The sequence below is a fragment of the Balaenoptera musculus genome, chromosome 2, assembly GCF_009873245.2.
Source record: "Balaenoptera musculus isolate JJ_BM4_2016_0621 chromosome 2, mBalMus1.pri.v3, whole genome shotgun sequence".
Lineage (NCBI taxonomy): Eukaryota > Metazoa > Chordata > Mammalia > Artiodactyla > Balaenopteridae > Balaenoptera > Balaenoptera musculus.
The window spans coordinates 96,580,264-96,599,404 of record NC_045786.1 but is presented as its reverse complement, the minus strand read 5'-3'; the positions used below and the strand labels follow the sequence as shown (position 1 = coordinate 96,599,404).

At 35.0% G+C, this 19,141-nt stretch overlaps 1 protein-coding gene across 3 annotated transcripts in view; it reads right to left on the bottom strand.

The window, feature by feature from the left end:
- DPH6 (diphthamine biosynthesis 6) overlaps positions 1 to 19,141 on the bottom strand; it is a 167,313-nt gene that overhangs the window by 140,217 nt on the left and 7,955 nt on the right. For 2 of the 3 annotated variants that reach the window (XM_036843777.1, XM_036843776.1), the window contains exon 3: positions 18,531 to 18,724. In XM_036843777.1, coding sequence (XP_036699672.1) covers positions 18,531 to 18,724 — 194 coding nt within the window. Of the gene's footprint in view, positions 1 to 2,920; positions 3,101 to 18,530; positions 18,725 to 19,141 lie in introns of those variants that run through there. The other variant, XM_036843778.1, reaches the window with a different exon arrangement.

Below are 19,141 nucleotides of genomic sequence, written 5' to 3'. Positions count from 1 at the left end.
AACTCAACTTCAAAAAGATATTTCATGAAGAGACAGTAAAGCTTGTAAGATTCCTTCTATCTCAAATTACTCTGATGAATGTCTGATAAAACTTGAGATTTACCACTGGATAACACCAAGAGGTAGCCAATAATTCTAAATGAAAACTCAGAATGGTCTTTTGTTCCCTTTGTTTAAAGTAAAGCCGCTAGTGAAAAACAAGAATGTCTGCTTAGGAAAAAGGAGTCTCTTGTCTGAGCAAAACTTAAATTTAAATATCCTGCTTCTTACCTGAATATTCCAAATCATCTACATTTATCTACTGTTCACTAAAAGACTATAGAGGGCACTGTTGCATTAGCTTTGAAGCTTTACAATAGAAGCTGAGAAAAACGTCTAGAATGTGTAATTTCTTTAAAGAGTCAAATGCACGGTAATCTACTAAGCCTAATAAAGGGAAAAAACCAAAATGTATGTTTTTCTAAAATAGGCTGAACTTCAATGGGGCAAAAAACTTAACAAAAACAACTGTCAAATTGAGAACACCGCATTGCACACATTTTGCATTTCCCTTTGTAGTGCTTTCATGAGAAAGGTAACTAATCATAGCACCTCCTTATCCAATGGAAACAGCACCCCATTGCAAAATCCTCTTCACAATCAATAGGAAAACGAATGTGGCACCTCATGCAATCCTTCCATAATTCTATCAACGGAAAGAATGCAGTCTGTTTGCATACTTTTGTCTAAAAGGCCAATTCCATTTGTCCCCTCTTTGGGAAAAATGACAGCTACAGATCAATCACTCTCACGTGAAAGTAAACACACTGCAAAAAAAACAAAACAAAAAAAGGATCAAAATTGAAATCCTCACCTTTTTTAAACAAAATTCTATTACATGTAAAAACTCAAACTCAAAGCAAAACAGAAAAAACAAGTTTTCCTTCAGAGATATGAATTTTGTGCTATTGTGCAACAGTTCTGGGATATAAAAGAAATAAGTTATATACAACAATATTCACTAATCATATAATTACATACGGATAGCATTCAAGCTTTCCATGTATTTTCTGTCCTCTCACATCATTCCTGTTACAACTCTTTGCAACTAAATTCGATTAAGTACAGTGCCAAAGATCTTTTTTAATATATATGTTTGCAATGTATTACAATGAGGCTAGTATATAAAATACAAAGCTACTTATTACCCTACCACTTAATTTTGTTCCACTTGTTTATTCACCAAAAATTAAAATTTTTGACACAAATAATATAAATGGGAAAGGAAAATTAAATTATTTATTTTGGTAATTTAAAAATAATGTCCTGAATTGCTGAAACACTATACAGCTATAAGAATTAAAACATCATGACCAGACTACTAGAGATAATATGTAAAATGAGAAATGCATTAATATATATCAAATCATAACACCACATTAGAAGTTAGATGAATCAACATTAATAAAGGTACCATCATAAAACTAAGGCCTTGGGAATTCCCTGGCAGTACAGTGGTTAGGACTCTGCGCTTTCTACTGCCGAAGCCGAGGGCCTGGGTTCAATCCCTGGTCAGGGAACTAAGATCCCAAAGGCTGCACAGAGCAGCTCAAAAAAATAATAATAAAATAAAATAAAACTAAGGCCTCTAGTAAAGACTCCCAAATTTCCTAGAAAAACAGTATACAACTCATTTTGTCACTCTCAAACTTCCAGAGAGATTAGCACGTTCTCTGAAATCAAAGTGCAGAACTGTGAAAGTGTTAAAAATTCTTCAATAATATGTCAACCTACTCATAAATCAAAAAGAGGGGAAGGGGCTTCAGATGGTATGTAGATTTCATTTTATTACCAAAGCCCCAGTTTAACAAGTTATTTTCAGCCAATAAAAGTCAAAAGTAAAGCATTGTTGAAGTGGCCAGCACTGACTCTAAGGCTTTAACTTATTAACTTAACCAAAATGCTACTTGAGTATTGCTCCCTTAAATTATTAATTTATGAGTTTTGCTTAGTCTCCTCCTGAGGCAAGGCAGTTTGTAGGTATATTGAGTGCATGTAAATAAACAGAAAGCTTTTATAATAGTCTAATAATACACTAAACATAATAAAACAACCTCTTCTAATGAACATTGAATGAGCAATCCTATGAACCAAGTTTATATAAATGGGCCATGTAATTTAAAGAAACTGTAAGATCCTCTAGGAAGTAAATGCACAAAACCAGAAAAATTAAACATAAGCCTATTGCTTTTCACTGATCTGATAAAATGCATACAACAGAATCAAAGTGCTGCTGTGACTATGAAGAGTATGTCACACGCAATTTCAAAGAAATTAAGAGAAATGTCGTGAACTATGAGAAAATTTATTTGCAATATTGTTCTTCATCTACCATAAGGATTGAAGAAAGAAAGAAAGAAAGAAAGAAAGAAAGAAAGAAAGAAAGAAAGAAGAAATAAAGAAAAACAGGTAATGTCTTTAATATTCAGGATATTTAAGTAGATATTTTAGTTTCCTATTATAAAAAGAAATGTAGCATACTAAAATCAATTTTGGTTAACTCTAATTTATGCAAAGCTTGACTGTGAGCAATAGCTGCTAAAAGGATGCAGCATTGTTGATTCATATACAAGCATTTTACTTAACTACACTGGATAATAGCAGTGCTCCTAAAGGAGTATAAAAAGCAAAGTGATTAGCAGTCATTACTGTTAATTAGTGCTCACATTACATTCCTTGGGATGAATCTCCTTTAAGTTGAATACATGGAAAGTTTATTTTTGAAGGACTGCCAAACCTTGCCTAGGTAAGTAGTGGAATAAGCCGTCAACTACCAGTAAGCAAAATAAAAAACAGGGACAGATCAGCATCCAATTAGTATGTCTAAGTTTTTAAACAGGAAAAGGGTTGAGGAGAATGAGTAAAACTGGAAACTCATACTTCACATTCTGCAATCTCACTGATAAAAGGAGGAAATGGTGTGTTTATCAAACTTGCTGTGAGCGCACAGTTCATTCAGAGTCCTGTAAACAATCGCCTGGCTGCCCACTTCCAAATGCATGTGAAAATCTTTGAGATTCAGAGCGTCATATTCAGCAAGCAAGGTCACTCTAGTGATGCCCTGGAAATGGGAAATTAGGAAAACGTGGCAATCAGAGGTTTAGGGCTGACCAGAAAAAGCCCTGAGGCTGGCTCACCATCTTTCACCACCAGTCAGGCTGTCTCTGCCTATTCAGTATTAACACAACAGGGCTGCAAGTGAATGAAAAGAACCCCACACACCTAACTGGGACATTGGCTTTCTTGTTTAGAAAATGATAGGCATTTGTCACAGAAGGAAAAAAAAACCAGAAAAACAAACAAACAAAAAAACCCCTCAAATACAGCTTTCAAGAACCAGCTCTAAAAAGAAAAGAAAAACAGGCTCCTGATGAACCTTCAGTAAAGGACCTGGGGAATGGCGACATCCTGTTGATTACCAGGTTTCCTTGACTACTATACCATTCTGTGCATTTTAAGATGGAAGCCAAATCTTCAACAAAGAAGCTTCAAAAGCAATGCATGTTCATTAGAGGAAAGAATCAAAAATTCCAATGTGCAAAAATTACACCAATGCTCTTAATACTTTCCATATACAGACTTAAAAATTTATCCTTCAGGGCTTCCCTGGTGGCGCAGTGGTTGAGAATCTGCCTGCCAATGCAGGGGACACGGGTTCGAGCCCTGGTCTGGGACGATCCCACATGCCGCGGAGCAACTAGGCCCGTGAGCCACAATTGCTGAGCCTGCGCGTCTGGAGCCTGTGCTCCGCAACAGGAGAGGCCGCGATAATGAGAGGCCCGCGCACCGTGATGAAGAGTGGCCCCCACTTGCCACAACTAGAGAAGGCCCTCGCACAGAAATGAAGACCCAACACAGCCATAAATAAATAAATAAATAAATAAAGTACTTAAAAAAAAAATTTATCCTTCAGATATTTTTCTATGCATATATTTGTACAAATACTTATACAAAAATGTAATTATACCATACAGAGTATTTGGTACTCCATTTCCTCCTCCTAATAATATATATAGATATATATCTGCAACTTCAGTTTTGATCCTATACAGCATTCCACTGTATGGATACACCATAATTTAGTTTGCCAGCCATTTCTAAATCTTTCAGTACAACTTTATTTCCTTAGAATATATCCCCCAAAGTGGAAGGGCTGGATAAAGAGACAGTATATTTTTTTGTTTTCTGATGAGTTCTGCCAAATTACACTCAGAAAGGCTGAACCAATTCCTAGGGCTGTTGGCAGCACATAAGAGTACTCACTTCCCCAAAACCAGTATCATTTCTTAATCCTGCCCAAGTGATAGCTGCATTTTTGAGTTAGTGAGGTTGAACATTTTTTGGCTATTTGAATTTCTTTCTCTGTGAAATGCCTGCTCATATCCTTAGCCCATTTCTCTATTTGCAGACCAGCTTTTAAACATCCAAAAAAAAAGTGATGAAAAGAACTCATCAAATGCTACTTTACGGGATCACCAAAAAGAGATTATTTTAAAGACAAGATGGCAATTGTATGGACACTAAAACACCCTATTAGGATTGGTAACTGAACACGTAGTTATTTTACAGCATATTATATTGTAGAAGAAGACTTCCCAACCCACCTAAAAAGAAAAAGAAAAATTAAAAACTGAACTGGTTTAACAGATAACTAATAAGAACCTGCTGTATAAAAATAAAATTCAAAAAAATAAAAACTGAACTGGTTTTGCAAATATTATTTCAACGAAGATATCTCTGCTTTCCATAAATGTAGAACTATCACACCAAGGTGGCATCATCAGCAATGTTCTGTTACTGTTATTATCTTTTTTCTTTTCTGTTATTCCAGGAAAAAATTTGAACACAAAAAAATTTGAAGTACCTTATTAGCTACTTACGTCAAGGAAGGAGGCTGTAACTGTAAGTGATAGACAAGTTCCTCATGCTATTATCCTGGATCAAGGAATCAATAAAATGTGTCATTCTTGAGAAAAGTACTAAATATAAGAAAAAAAATGAAAACTGCCCTCCTTCCCTAAAAAGTCCATTCAATTTAGGGCCTTTTCTCACAGAATCAAGAAACTGACAATGCAGCCAAATATACCAATTCCTAATTCATCCTCAGAACCAGGTTTAGATTAGAATGTAATTTCAAGCTACAGATCACGTCTCTTCTTTTTCAAACAATAGCCTAAAAACTTGAAAAGCTGTTACCTAGACCAGTGCTTCTCAAACCAAGTTAAGGACCACTTTTTAAAAAAAGATTTCCAAACCCTCAAAGACCAACACTTTTGTAAAATGCAATTAAAATGAATTACAAAAAAAAAATTAAAAAGATAAAAAACACAAGGCCAAATTTTTATTATTAGATTCAACAAATATAAAATTACTCTCAAATTACTATAAAAGTTTCTAAATACTTACCTTCAATTTCTATAAATAGCTGACTTTGAGCCAACAGCAAACACTTCTTCGACTAGCACCAGCCCCTAGACCATACTCTGAGTAGCAATAATCTAAAACTATTCTGAGAGCTTTGAAATGAGATGAGATCGCAGATGATAGATGAATTTAATCCAAGACATAATAACTCCACCTCCCCTTATCAAACCACATACCTGCCCCCTCTGTCTCACTGCTAATTCACACATGCCTTATTGGTCTATATATGTATTATATATGTATTGTTATATGGTAATATCTGCATGAATTAACACATATGTAATGCTGGGAGGCAGCAGAACACAGTGATTAAAAGTACATGTTCTACTTTCTAGCTGTGTAACCTTGGACAAGTTACTTAACCTCTGTATCTCAATGACATATCTGTAACACAGGGATAATAAACCAGGGTTGAGGTAAGGATAAATTAGAATATAATGTGTAGAGATTAGGACAGTGCCTGGCAGGTAGTGCTACATGAACAATAGCAACTATAATTACAATAAGACAAAAATAATTGAAAAAAAATCACATGGCTCTGGGCTTTCTAACAATCAATATAAAGAAGAAACTAAAATGAGTTGCATGATTTAGTGTTCATACAATAAAAACCGTCTTAATAGTTATAGTAAGGCAAACCATTATAAAGACCAAGTCCTGAGAGAAATTTCACCCTTGGATCGTTATAAAGTTGAACATGCAATATGGTGAAAATCTTCAACAGCATCCCTAGGGCAAATACACAATGACAAATTCTGCACACCTCTTATGGACAAGGCACCATGATGAACACTGCAGAGTATCCAAAGTTGAAAAACACAAAGTTGTGCCTTCAAGAGGCTATAAACTGACAAGGAAGATATAATACCTATGCAAATAATGATGTAACACAAGGCATAATGTAATAACAACCCAAAAAAGTAACTAAGCACAACAGAAATTCAAAAAAAGAAAGCTACATTTGAGAAAATCAGGAACACTGCTTTTTGTATCCCTATCCTTTTCTCTTTCAACATAAAATCCAAAGGCTTATTAAGAACCATCCAGAACACACACAAGGTCCAAGCCTGTTGGCCCTTCTCTGGTCATCATTTCCTACATGAAATTATAAGATGCCACTTTTCACTCTATTATTTTTGAGATCTTAATATTTTTCTTGAGAAATGCCTGACATCCCCATCTGCTCTCAGGTGCTACCTCCATGGTACTTTCCTCTTCACTCTTTGGAAGCCACAGAAGCTCCCTCTGATCTCATAGCACATAGCTCAGTGGACAGTAGATGCCTAACCTGAGTAGTCATGTGTACCCCTAGGCTACAAGGCTTTCTGAAACTGATGGTTAAAATAGTAGTTCTTAAACTTCTGAAAAGAACAGATCGCTGTGAGTCTATGATAAAAATTTGGACCTCTCCCCAGAAAAATTTACATTCACAAAAAATTTGCACAAAATTTCAGGGTTCAAAAACATCTCTCCCCTCTAAATTAAGAAATCCTGTCTTAAAGTATCAAGTTATTTTGCACTGAAGTCCACTAGCCTGATTCCTACTAGCTTTCTGTGATCAAGCCCAGGTTATATGACCACTCAAAATCAGTACAAGTTGGGTGAGGGTTAAGAAGTCACAAAAATGACTGTGAAACCAATAAAAATCATTAAAGGAGGGAAACTGTGAAAGGCTCAAAAGGGAAGACCACGGGTTATGTACCAAGTGATGATGATTCTTCCTCCTCTCCTCACCACCTTGCAAAATTAGTATGTAGGAAAGAATCCACAAGGGAACTGGTTTTAAAAGAGACCACAGACCATTTCAACGGCTCTAGAAACAATCTTATAGTAGGCAGCAAAGTATTTTGCACAAGGAAGGGAAAATAAATATCTGATAAATAGTTCTGCCTCTTCTGATTTGTCTCTATTTTTATAGAAATCTATAGGGATCAATATTAGCTAAATTTGGTGAAGGTTAGATAGACTCAGATTAGTAAGTCTAATTTAACAACTGCTCATTGAGCACCTACGCTGTGCAAGTACACAAAGTGACCACATGCCTCAGCACCATAGATTCTATGAATAAGGGTAGGAAAATTCTGCTGGCATTGAGAGGTAATTGCTCTTATATACAGGAGTGCACATAATTGTCCCATTTTACTGCCTCTGGACATTCTAAGAGCCATTTTTAAAATCTGTTAATTCTTTACATACTATTTCAAAAGTCAAAATTCTCTAAATTTAGTTCATTAACCCTCAATGAAAGTCCTTGCTTAAGGCTTTTTACAAATGAGTTAATAGCAAATATACTGCTTCAATTTTAAAAATAAGCATAAAAAAAAAAAAAAAAAAAAGCATAGTTTAACCCTAAAAGAACACGCCAAAATAATTTTTAATGGAAAAAAAAGCATCTATTAATAAGAACCTTTGTCATCTTTGGGTTCACTTCTTTATCTTCTTTTGAAACAATCCATGCCTCAGTTTACTCATATAGGAAACTAGACAGAAAACATTATTTCCACACATCTCTTGGAAGGTTGAACTATCTGACTGAAAGAGTCTAAAAAAGACTCAGAGGGCCAAAAATTATAGGCAACAAATGTAGTAGAATAAATTCAATCCAATATATAATATAAATTTGCCCCCATTAAAACCTCTTTCACAATTTGAATGATTACCATTCTTTTTCTTCTCTGCATTAATGTACTAATAAAGTCAAGAGGAATTACACTCATCTCCATGCCAACTTGCAGCTACTACTTAATATTAATATACTAATGGAAATTGTATGCAATGAAAAAAACTGACTTTATTTAGCTGTACTGGATTATTTTGGAAGCTAGAGAATAAAGGAGAAAGAAAATCTGAGACTGACATGAAGTTGACAGGCTTTAAAAAAAAAGTAACTTATACAGCATCTTTTTTTCTAGAAACCTAAAGAGGCTCTCATATATTTTCTCATTTATTCTCAAAACAGATAAAAAGGATAAAAGGAAGATATATTCAAATTTTACAGATGGAAAAACTGAATTCCAGAGGAGAATAGTTGAACACAATGCCTGTATAGTCCATAAGAAATAAAAAAGAACGAAATACAATCCTTGCCCCTTGAAGTAATTATAACCTTTAAACAAAAACCCACAACAAAAACAAATTACACAACAAAACAGAGCCAGTAGCTCTGGATATCAAGATAGATTAAGTACTATAAGAGAAATACAATGTTACATGAAAGGTCCAGAGAGGAAGATATTACATTCAGTGGGGGCATATCAAGGAAGACATCAAGAAGGAGATGCCATGTTAAAGAAGGAATTGGAGAGGAAAGGTTATTTCTGAATAAAACATAGCACTCAGCAGGTAAGACAAGGACTATATGGGGAAGAATGAGTTCTGACAATAGTCTAGTGCAGGTGGAACACAGGTTCTATGTGGGGGAATACTGGGAAAATATGAAAGATAAGATGAAGTCATACTGCAGAGCACCTAGGGGGTCAATGGTAAACAGCAAAGGTTTCTGATGAGGAGACAAATGTGACTGGATCTACACTCTAGAAAGACTAACCTGGCAGGAGTTTGCAGGATACATTATAGAGTGTGAGAGAGTGGAGAAAGACCATGGTAATTTGAATCCCACCTACATGCATGACTATTATGTTAAAAGCATTAATATCATACATTGTGCTTCCCTATAGGTGCTTTTATTTAGAGTCAAGAAATATGATGGACTATTTTAGCTGATGTGTACTACATATAACCCTATGAAGAAGATGTAAAAGGACCATCAAGACTAACATTTATTAAGAGTTAATCTTGATTAAATGAACCCAGATTGATATAAAGCACCTTCTATACCATCCTATACCAGATTAAAGAGATGACAAAGATAGGGTGCTGCAAAATTGAGGATCACAATATTTGTAATGGATAGCTATTGTAATTCATTTGATTATCAACAGTGCCCAGTGAAAGCTGAGTAGATTAGCCATGGAACTGTCAGTTCACAAGGTACCTTACATAGACTCCTTGTCACTTTTTATTTAAATATTACCATCAAGCTCTATCAACCCACCTCTTCAATGTCCTCTCTTCAACTTTCCCACTGGTACTCCCCCAGTTTAGATCCTCAGAACCTTTCAGCTAGCCGAGTATCTCAGTTTCCAATTTGAACTCATCTCCAGAATTCCACTTCCCTAATCCATTTCTTACATTATTAGTGGTTCAACCTAATGGTCTTGAAGTTCCCTTCAACCATATAATTCTATGTCATTTCTTTTGCAAAATCCTTCAAGGTAGTGGCTTTCAAACTTGTTTGACCATGACAATTTGTTTAACAGTAAGAAACACATATATACATGTAATGTTAACAGCCTAGCATGCACACACACACGTGCGCATGTTTCCCAAAATAATAATTAAGCTTACTACATACACTGCATTTTGATATTTTCTATTTTATTCTAGCCTCTTTCATTTAAGGAAAAAGATGTGACCACCAAACTGAGTTTGGAAAATACCGCCTTAGGGACTCTTCACTGCCTGAACTTGGTCTAAAATTTAAGACACTCTTTTTTGTGGCTTCAACCTACCTTTCCAGACTAATTTCCCACTACTCCTTGAACTCTTGAGCTCTAGCCAAATTGAACTACTATTTCCCTAATATATCTCATGATTTCCTGCTTCCATGACTGTGGCTAAACTATGCCCTTAATTTGCAACATTCTCTTAGTCATTTTCCATGCTTGCCTTTGTCAAAATTGAAACAACCTTTAAGGATATCAAATGTAACTTTCCCTGTAAAGCCTCTCCTGATTCCCCAACACAGGGGACTTTTTTCTCCTCTGAATCCCCAAGCCTATTAAATGCACACTCTAATGGCAACTCTACATTATATTAGTTTCTTTGTGTATATGTCTTATCTCATTAGGGTCTGTGAAAGCAGAGACTACGTCTTGTACATTTTTTTACTCTACAGTAGTGGTACATTATAAGCATCCAATTAATGTTTGCAAAATGAATGACATAAGAAAAGTCTCTAAATGGTAGTAGTATAGGTTAAAGTTAACAGGAAAAGTCAAGGTCAACTAACACATCCCTTTGATTCACTCAATTTTTTCTCACATGTCACAGAACAAGCCCCTATTAAATCATTTCTTACCAATAAAAAAGATAAGCTCTAAATATTTATTGATATTATCATTGATTTTATGGCTACTTTATGATTTAGGCACTACAAACTTGCTGAATGAAGACATTCCCTACTTAAAAGGGAAAGTTGACATAAAAGTTCAGTTCAAGACCTATCATATTATTGTGTGACCACCAATAAAGTCTTATGTAACAAAAAAATGTAAAGATAACAATAAAGGAATAAAGTGATTTATACTTATAAATCTTTGTAATGTGTTCTCAGTCATTTAATAGAGAACATAACAAAGACATGGTAAACAACAGGTCTAGAAATGAAATAATAGACTGTAGGACAGCAACATACATCTAGCATCTTAGACAACACAACTCCAGAAGTAGACATCAACAAAAGGTTTCTTAAAAAATAAATAGTAGCATAGTCCAAAAAGTTAATAGGACACAAGCATCAGAGGTTGAAAAGCATAAAAGCAAGAAATTTGAAAGACAAGACAAACATACCCAACATACTTTAAAATATATAGAGTAGATGATAAGATAGAAAAAAAATCTATAATTCGTAGAAGAAAGGAATACAAGGACATAAAAGTTAGTCAGTTGGTAAATTTATAGAGAGGCAATGAATCAGGCAAAAGATAAAAAGAAAGAGTATATAAGTGCATGTGTAATATACACACACATTCATTGATACTAAGTGGAGAAAGTTCAAAGTTGAGGAGACAGAACGATAGTTTTGCTAGAATGAAGGAGTCACGTTTTCCAGGCTTTAGGGGAAATCTATAGATGAAGACTCTAGACCTGTGATAAGTTTACAAACTGTAATAATTGATGAGTATGATCCAACATTTTATTTCCGGACAGATCATCCATCATGTACTTTCTCATGCATAGTTGACTTTATCATTGAAAGGGCCAGAGATGGCACAGCCTCAATAAAGCCACACCTGGGAGTCAAAATGACACTGGCCTGTGCTAATTCCGAGTTTTCCTATTTGGAGTCCAGAATCAATATTAGCAAAGCATTTCTTGTGCCAAGGGATTAGGCTTAATGTCCAAAATCTTGGGAACCGACAGGGCTTGAGGCAAGCTGTGCAATGCTGAAGAGCCAAAAGCAATCTGTACAGGACTATGGGCCTGTTTAATTAGCACTATGGGTTCTCCCTGAAAATCTTAAGGCCATCTTATATGTGCCTCCCGCTCTAAACCCTTTGGATTTGCCTCAAGCCACCCAATTATCTAGGGTTTTTCCCTGAGATCCAAAGTGAAAAGAGATCCACAAAGTAATTTTCCACCATAATAAGCAGGTTTTCTAAGATATATATACCAAAAATAACTTGAAAAAGTGTCTGCTTAGCATTTTTATAAAACATTCTGCAGCTGGAAATTATTCTTGGTACACTTAATGGTGACACTGCCAAATCTGATAGGACACCCTATTTTGAAAAGTTTCACTATGATGAATAAAAGTTCTATTCTATGAACTATGAATAAAAGTTTCACTTCTATTTAAGCTTCTAAATGAAAAAACAAAAATAAAATGAATTTGCCAATGGTTTTACATCATATTTATAAACAATGTTGTGGCTCCCCTGCATTAGATAAATTATTATATAAAAGATAATTCGTTAAATTTTGGACTAATTTGTTCAACTATCCTTTAAACGTCATCCATATGCCAGGAACATAGCTGGACACTAGAGATATAAAAATGAAGAGTACTGAGATTGTCTTTGAGGGTCTCACAGTCTAGCAAGAGACAATCATATAAACAATCCTAGTATTGATAATATCCTAAGAAGCACAGTAGAGGTATGGACAAGCTGCCAAGGAAGAGACAGGAAGGTGAATTAGAGCCAATTCCACAGAAGGGTATGAAGCAACAAGAGATTCTTCAGGAGAACAAAGAGATAAAGGCATAGAAAAGCATAGGCAAAGACTCAGATATGAAAAAGCAATCTCCTGGAAACCTAATTAGTTCATTATAACTCAAACCCAGAAGCTTGGGAATGTGGGAATGGCAGGATCAGACAGGCAGGCTTGCAAGGACCTCTTCCTAAAGAGTCTTTTTTTGCCAGGCTAATGTGTTTGGACTTTATCTTAAGGGTGGGTTATTTAAGTATGTATGCAGATCAGCTGATGACAATGTGGTAGCAAGGCTGGAGGGTGCACAAGGCAATATTGAAGGCAAGTGGACCAGTTAGAAGACTTGCACAGTATAGATAAAAAAAACATTTATGGTGGGAATGAAGTCAAAGGGTCAACTTCAGAAGTCATAGAAGTAATATCAAAAGGTCTTGTAGATCAAATGGTTATGGTTGGGGTGGGAGGCAACTGAGAGAAAGTGGAAGTCTGGTAGTGAGGCCCCAGGTTAGACTCAGGTGATGGGGTAAATGACGATGTTTTTAACTAAGAGGGAAATACAGAAAAGTGAGCACGTTTGTGCAGAAAGATAATGAATAAGTTTTGAACTTGTGGAGTTTACCATGCCTACAGGATGTTAAGGTGGAGAAATCATGAGCAACTGAATATATAGGTCCTAGAGTATAAGCTTACTGTTGTAGCTCCAATGGTCAACTATTTTTGAAAGAAGCCAAGAAGGAAGGAAGAGAGGGAGGGAGGAAAGAAAAGAAGGGGGGAGGGGTGGGGAGAAAGGGAGGAAGATCTCAAAAGAAGAACCATTTAGAATGGTTCTCAAGTTTGTAAGCAGTTGGAACCTATTTATTCTCAGGAAACTTGTTACTCTTTACCCCCTGCCACAGTTCAGCCTTCTACCGGCAACAGCCTGCTTTATATTTGGAGACCTACCCTGCCAACAGTGGGTTCTGTTCTTCCCACAGAACCACAGTAGATGTGGTTACAGCAATCACGACTCAGTCTCTTGCTCCACGAACGGCACAGGATCTAGGCCTGTCCAATCAAATGAAATCATTTTCTCCCAACAACAATGCATTCATGGATGATACATGTCAGGCCACTGAGTGACAATGAAACATAAGTGGATTTTCCCTCTAGCTATTTAAGAAGATTAGAGCTTTTCCTACTAGGTAGGAACTAGAAAGAATGTAACTGTGAACCATCTTCTAACTACAAGGGTCCAGACTGAGAATAGAATCAAAAGAAAAGAAAGGCAAGAGATAAAAACAGCCCAGCAGGCGGGTTGGTCATATAGCTTGTATCCTGTTTCTAATCTACTTGAAGCTAAACTTATCTTTAGGTCATTGTCAGTAAATTCTCTTATTATTTAAACTAGCTTGAACATTACTTTCTGCTCCTTATAATCAAAAGAATTCTGACCAATACAAAGAGTAAAGTAGCAATTGATGTTTTCTAAAAATTTTAAATTAAAATCCAGTTTTAAAAAATAAGTTTTTCACAAGCCTGTCTATCAATAGTAAATATTATATCTAAAAAAGAAAAAAGATCATTATTCACTTATTGTTGTATTCAAATTAGAAAACAAGTGTCCACTAGGTAATTTAACATCATATTTAACATCATCAATACCAAGATAAAATGCCTAATGCAAAAAGGAACATGAAAGAAGAAAAGTACCAAAGATTAGAAGAGGAAGACTGAAATTGAATACTCAACTTTGGGAAGAATATTAAATGAATTCCATTGGAATGAAATTAAGAAAGATTTCTGGATTAAGAGATTCCATTAAAATGAAAACAAAGTTATAATCTCCAAAAAACAAAGAAAACAGGGGGGAGACACCACTGGAAAAGGAATTTCATTTAGTTTTCTTGAGTCAGAAAGCAGAAGAATAAGGAACAACAACTGATAAATCAACAGAGGAAGCTGTAACCTACTGTGGTATGGAAGAGAAGAAAGTCAAGAAAGGAACCAAACGAGGCCACATTATTATGAACTCTAGGTATAACAAGGATGAAATGCGAGGCTGGAAAAACTCTAATGTCAAAAGCATTCACAGTCAGCTTTCCTCTTGCCTTATGCTTAGATATGAACAAGCAACTGAGACATCTGAGAAAAGCCTACAACATGAAAGAGAAAGAAACATGAGAAAAAAAAACCCAAAGAAAACATGAATATTTTAGGGAATGAAAGATAATGTTTAAAATCTCTAATCTGTATTTTAAAATGGATGTAGGGACGTTATATCTATAGAAGAAAAAACAGATTGTTATTAAAAAAGGGACAACCAATAAACAAGTTCTTGGCTACTGAAAATACGATTGCTAAAATAAAAAGAAAATTTCAACAAGAAAGTAGGGCATTTAAAATGGAAACCTCACAGAATGTACAACAAAAAGATACAGAGATGGAAAGTATGTGAGAAAAGACAAGAGACATGAAAATTCAATCTGGGAGATTTAAAGTCTGATCAGTGAGGGTACCAGCAAAAGGGAATAAAGAAAGTCAAGGGGGGTAAATCATCAAACAAATAATGAAAGAGCATTTTGCAGAGTCATCCTCACACTGCAATTCTATTGACTCTGCCATTTTTTGTGTGTCATATTTGACAGCACGTTCTCTTCCCTGCCTCCCCCAAAAAAAGCCACAACAGTTCTAGGTCTCACATCCACACATCCCTCTGCACAGGAGAAAGACCTTATCTTCTGCCAACAATCCATCATCTTAGGCTTCATTCTATTTGGTACAATGCAGGTTAACAAAATCATCCCTGACCTAATGGCTATGGCCAGAATGCCATGTTGTGACTGGCTTTCACCTGCATTAATGCCACCCTAAACCATCATTAAGAGAAAGAGGACAGAGATATGCTGCTACTCAATAGGAAGTTGCAGAAGGGATACAGGGGAAACAACCTTCAATGTCCAGTGCACTGTTGTGACATTTCAGCATGTCAAACATAAAGACACAATCATAAAAGATAACAGAGAAGAAAAACGAGTCAGCTGGGGCTTCCCTGGTGGTGCAGTGGTTAAGAATCCGCCTGCCAATGCAGGGGACACAGATTTGAGTCCTGGTCCAGGAAGAACCCACGTGCCGCAGAGCAACTGAGCCTGTGCGCCACAACTACTGAGCCTGCATGCCACAACTACTGAAGCCCGCATGCCTAGAGCCTGTGCTCTGCAACAAGAGAAGCCACCACAATGAGAAGCCCATGCACAGCAATGAAGAGTAGCCCTAGCTCGATGCAACCAAAGAAAACCTGCGTGCAGCAACGAAGACACAACGCAGCCAAAAATAAATAAATTAATTAATTAATTAATTAATTTAAAAAAAGAGTCAGCTAAAGAGGAACAAATATCATATTAGCATCAAACTTCTCACTGGCAAAATGCTAGGGGACAATGGAGCAATGCCTTCAATGATTTGAGGAAAAATGACCTTCATTCTAAAATATTAAATTCAACCAATTTATCAATCAAATATGAGGGCAGAATAAGAACGTTTTCAAAATGCAAGGATTTGAAAGTAACTTCTCTAAGGCAGTCTCTTAATGATGGATTCCACTGAAATTAGGGAATAAACCAAGAAAGAGGGCGATATGAGATCCAGTAAGAAGTGGCTCCCAACAGGTGGAGAAAGAAAGAATACATGATCCCTAAACATATTCTCTATAGAGATATGATGTTTAGACGTATCCTTCAGTAACTATTTCATTGCTTTATGTGACTTAAAAGGAAAACACCCACACGATTTGAAAATTACTATATTTTCAGGAAATAATACAAGTTATCTATATACCAAACTAATCCAGATGAGAACCAAAATGACATTTTAATATTAAAGAAATTCTAAAGAATGAAAGACTAGCTATATGATAACCAGATATTTTGAAAACAGCTTGATATAAATATATACATACATATATATATATATATCTATATATATATATCTATATATATATCTACCTGTCATAATCAGCTGACAATCTATGAGACATAAAGGCTTATTGTATTTCTATTAGTTTTCATGACTTCTAGAAAATAGTTAGGAAACTTTTAATTCTGTAAATTCTTCCAAGTCTTTCTACTTATTTTCAGCAATTAGTCAATTAAACTCTTTGCAAAAACAAGTACCTCCTACTCAAAAATTAGCTCTAATATTTGGGGAGGAAAAAGAGTTTACAAAAACAAAAGACTGACATACATATATGAAAGTCACAAAACTGCAACCTGTTATAAATGAATGTTTAAAATGAAAATGAATCTAAATGCTTTCAATTCTTCATTAATATTCAAAGGATTAAAAAAATGCAATTCCATCTTTTCCTTAAAACAAGTGAAGTCTAACTTGAAGAATTATAGCTCCTCTCAATTCGTTTTTTCCATAATTACTCAGTTATTCATTAGACTATGTAAGACCACTATTGGAATCTTTGCACCGTGTTTTATAAATGGATTTAACTATAAAAGCCTGGTTATACAATCTCTTCCATAAAAGCAATATATTTCCAATATTTATGTCCTTAAAATATCCTATAGTAAAATTAATATTTTTGCACAGAAAAAGAAGGAACTATTTAGTCCCAGACAACCTGATAACATCTCTTTCAGCTATAGTTATAATTATCATGTACGAACTTCCAAAGCAGAAGTTGTCAAGATTTAACATTAGCATTAATTTATGTCGTAACTGACGGTTACTATAAAGATAATGGCAAAGCATCCATTTCTCCAAAGACAGCATGGATTGAAAGGGAAATTTCTTCTTAATTACTACTAATCAGCCCATTTTTAATTAAATTGATTAGTAATTTATTATCTTTCCCTTTCTTGGAAGCCTGTTATTATCACGTAGTTTCTCCAAAGTTATCAGTTATCAGTGATTTTTAAGCAATACAATTACCTCTAGTGTTGAGTCCCACCATTCTGTAATATTGGTTTATGCTAAAAACTTAATACACAGTTTCTCTGTACCCTGAGAAAGAAATTTTGAAAATGCAGAATTTGCGCTCAGTATTTCACACCTCAAAGTGAATGCTGTCAAGGTCTTAGTTGTGCACATGGGGAGAAGTGAAAACTTCTTTTATGCCTTCCCCTTTGTTTGATAATCAGAATAGTTGTTATTAGCATGTACATCCCCAGAGGGAAGAAATCAAGTCCCTGTGATTTCCTTTGAAAAGTATCTACTTCTTATGCCATCCATAACTAGACAGTAAATTATGTAACAATTCTAAGTGTTTTCCCTACCAGTTTCTTTTTAAAGTAATTGACTATCAATGAGAATGAAAAGATAAAAGATAACTGCTTTTATCCTTTTAAAAGGATCTCTATTAATTAACATTTACTAAGTATAGTACTTACTAGATATATGAGTCCCATACTTTCTCTCCTAAATTTTCTGTCTAGAGAAATTAATAATGAATACACATTGACTGCCAAACTCTTATATACAGGGACTTAAGTATTTAATTCATACCTCTTACTAACTTAAAGTAAGGCTCAGTCTCTCCCTTTCTTTAGGTCTATTTAAATTTCACCATATCAGAAAGGTCTTGCTTAACCACACCCTGCCATCACTCATGAGCACCTTGACTCTGCTTCATACTTCTTCATAGTACTCTTCACCACCAAGCATATAATTTGTTTATTGTCTGTCTCCTTCTACTGGAAAGTAAGCTCCAACAAAACAGGACTTTGTTTGATCTGTTCATTGCCCTATCCTCAGTGCCTAGAACTATATATAACAAGCACATAGTAGGCATTCAAAAAGTACTTGCTAAAATCATGACTGAAAGGTCATCAGCTCCAAAATCCTAAGGAGAACTTAATTAAATATCATTTGATAGTTATGGGTGCCAGACTACACCAAAAGTTCTATTTTTAAATACTATGTAATATAAAGGCATAGTAATAGTTTTCTATCCAAAAAGACAAAATATCCTTTCAAAGGATAGTTGGGCTACTAGCAGTTGTAAATTATTTATTACTAAATAATTCAGTAAATGTAATTTACTAAATTACACACTAAATTCAGTAAAGGTAATTAGTTACTCTGCATACCTTAACAAGTTTCAAAAGCTCATAAAGATCTTCAACCTCATCACCTTCACATTTGGTGTACACTCGTCCTGTATCCATGCTCTTTCCTCTTATGGTGCGGCGATAGAGGGGGAGAGCCATTGCTTCTGCATACAAATCAATGGCGTGATGACCCACTGTCTGATACATGTAGCTATCCAGTTCATCTGACCCCACTGCAACAATTGAAGTGGAAATAATCAGTCAAACAGAGTGAAAGAGAGTGGATTTGAAAGTCCACTGAAGTTTTACTGCTTGGAGAGCAGTCAACACAATTTAAAAGCTTACTACACTATATCTCTCTTCAGTTATTAAATGAAATAAAATATATAAGAGTTACACATTTGTTCAAGCTGCATCCAGTTCACATCAGCTCTGGTCATTTCTTCTGCAATTAGAAATACAAGTATACATAAAATTTTAAAACTATATATAGAACGTTTAAAGAGAAGAGTAATGTATCCAGCAAATTTTGAATAGTTTATTTGATTAAAGATTTTATTACATAAATATTTTTTCAAATCATTCAAAGTTATTCACGAAGTCACCTAGAGTTGTAGAAGAAACTCTTAATTAAATATGTACTTAGTTAA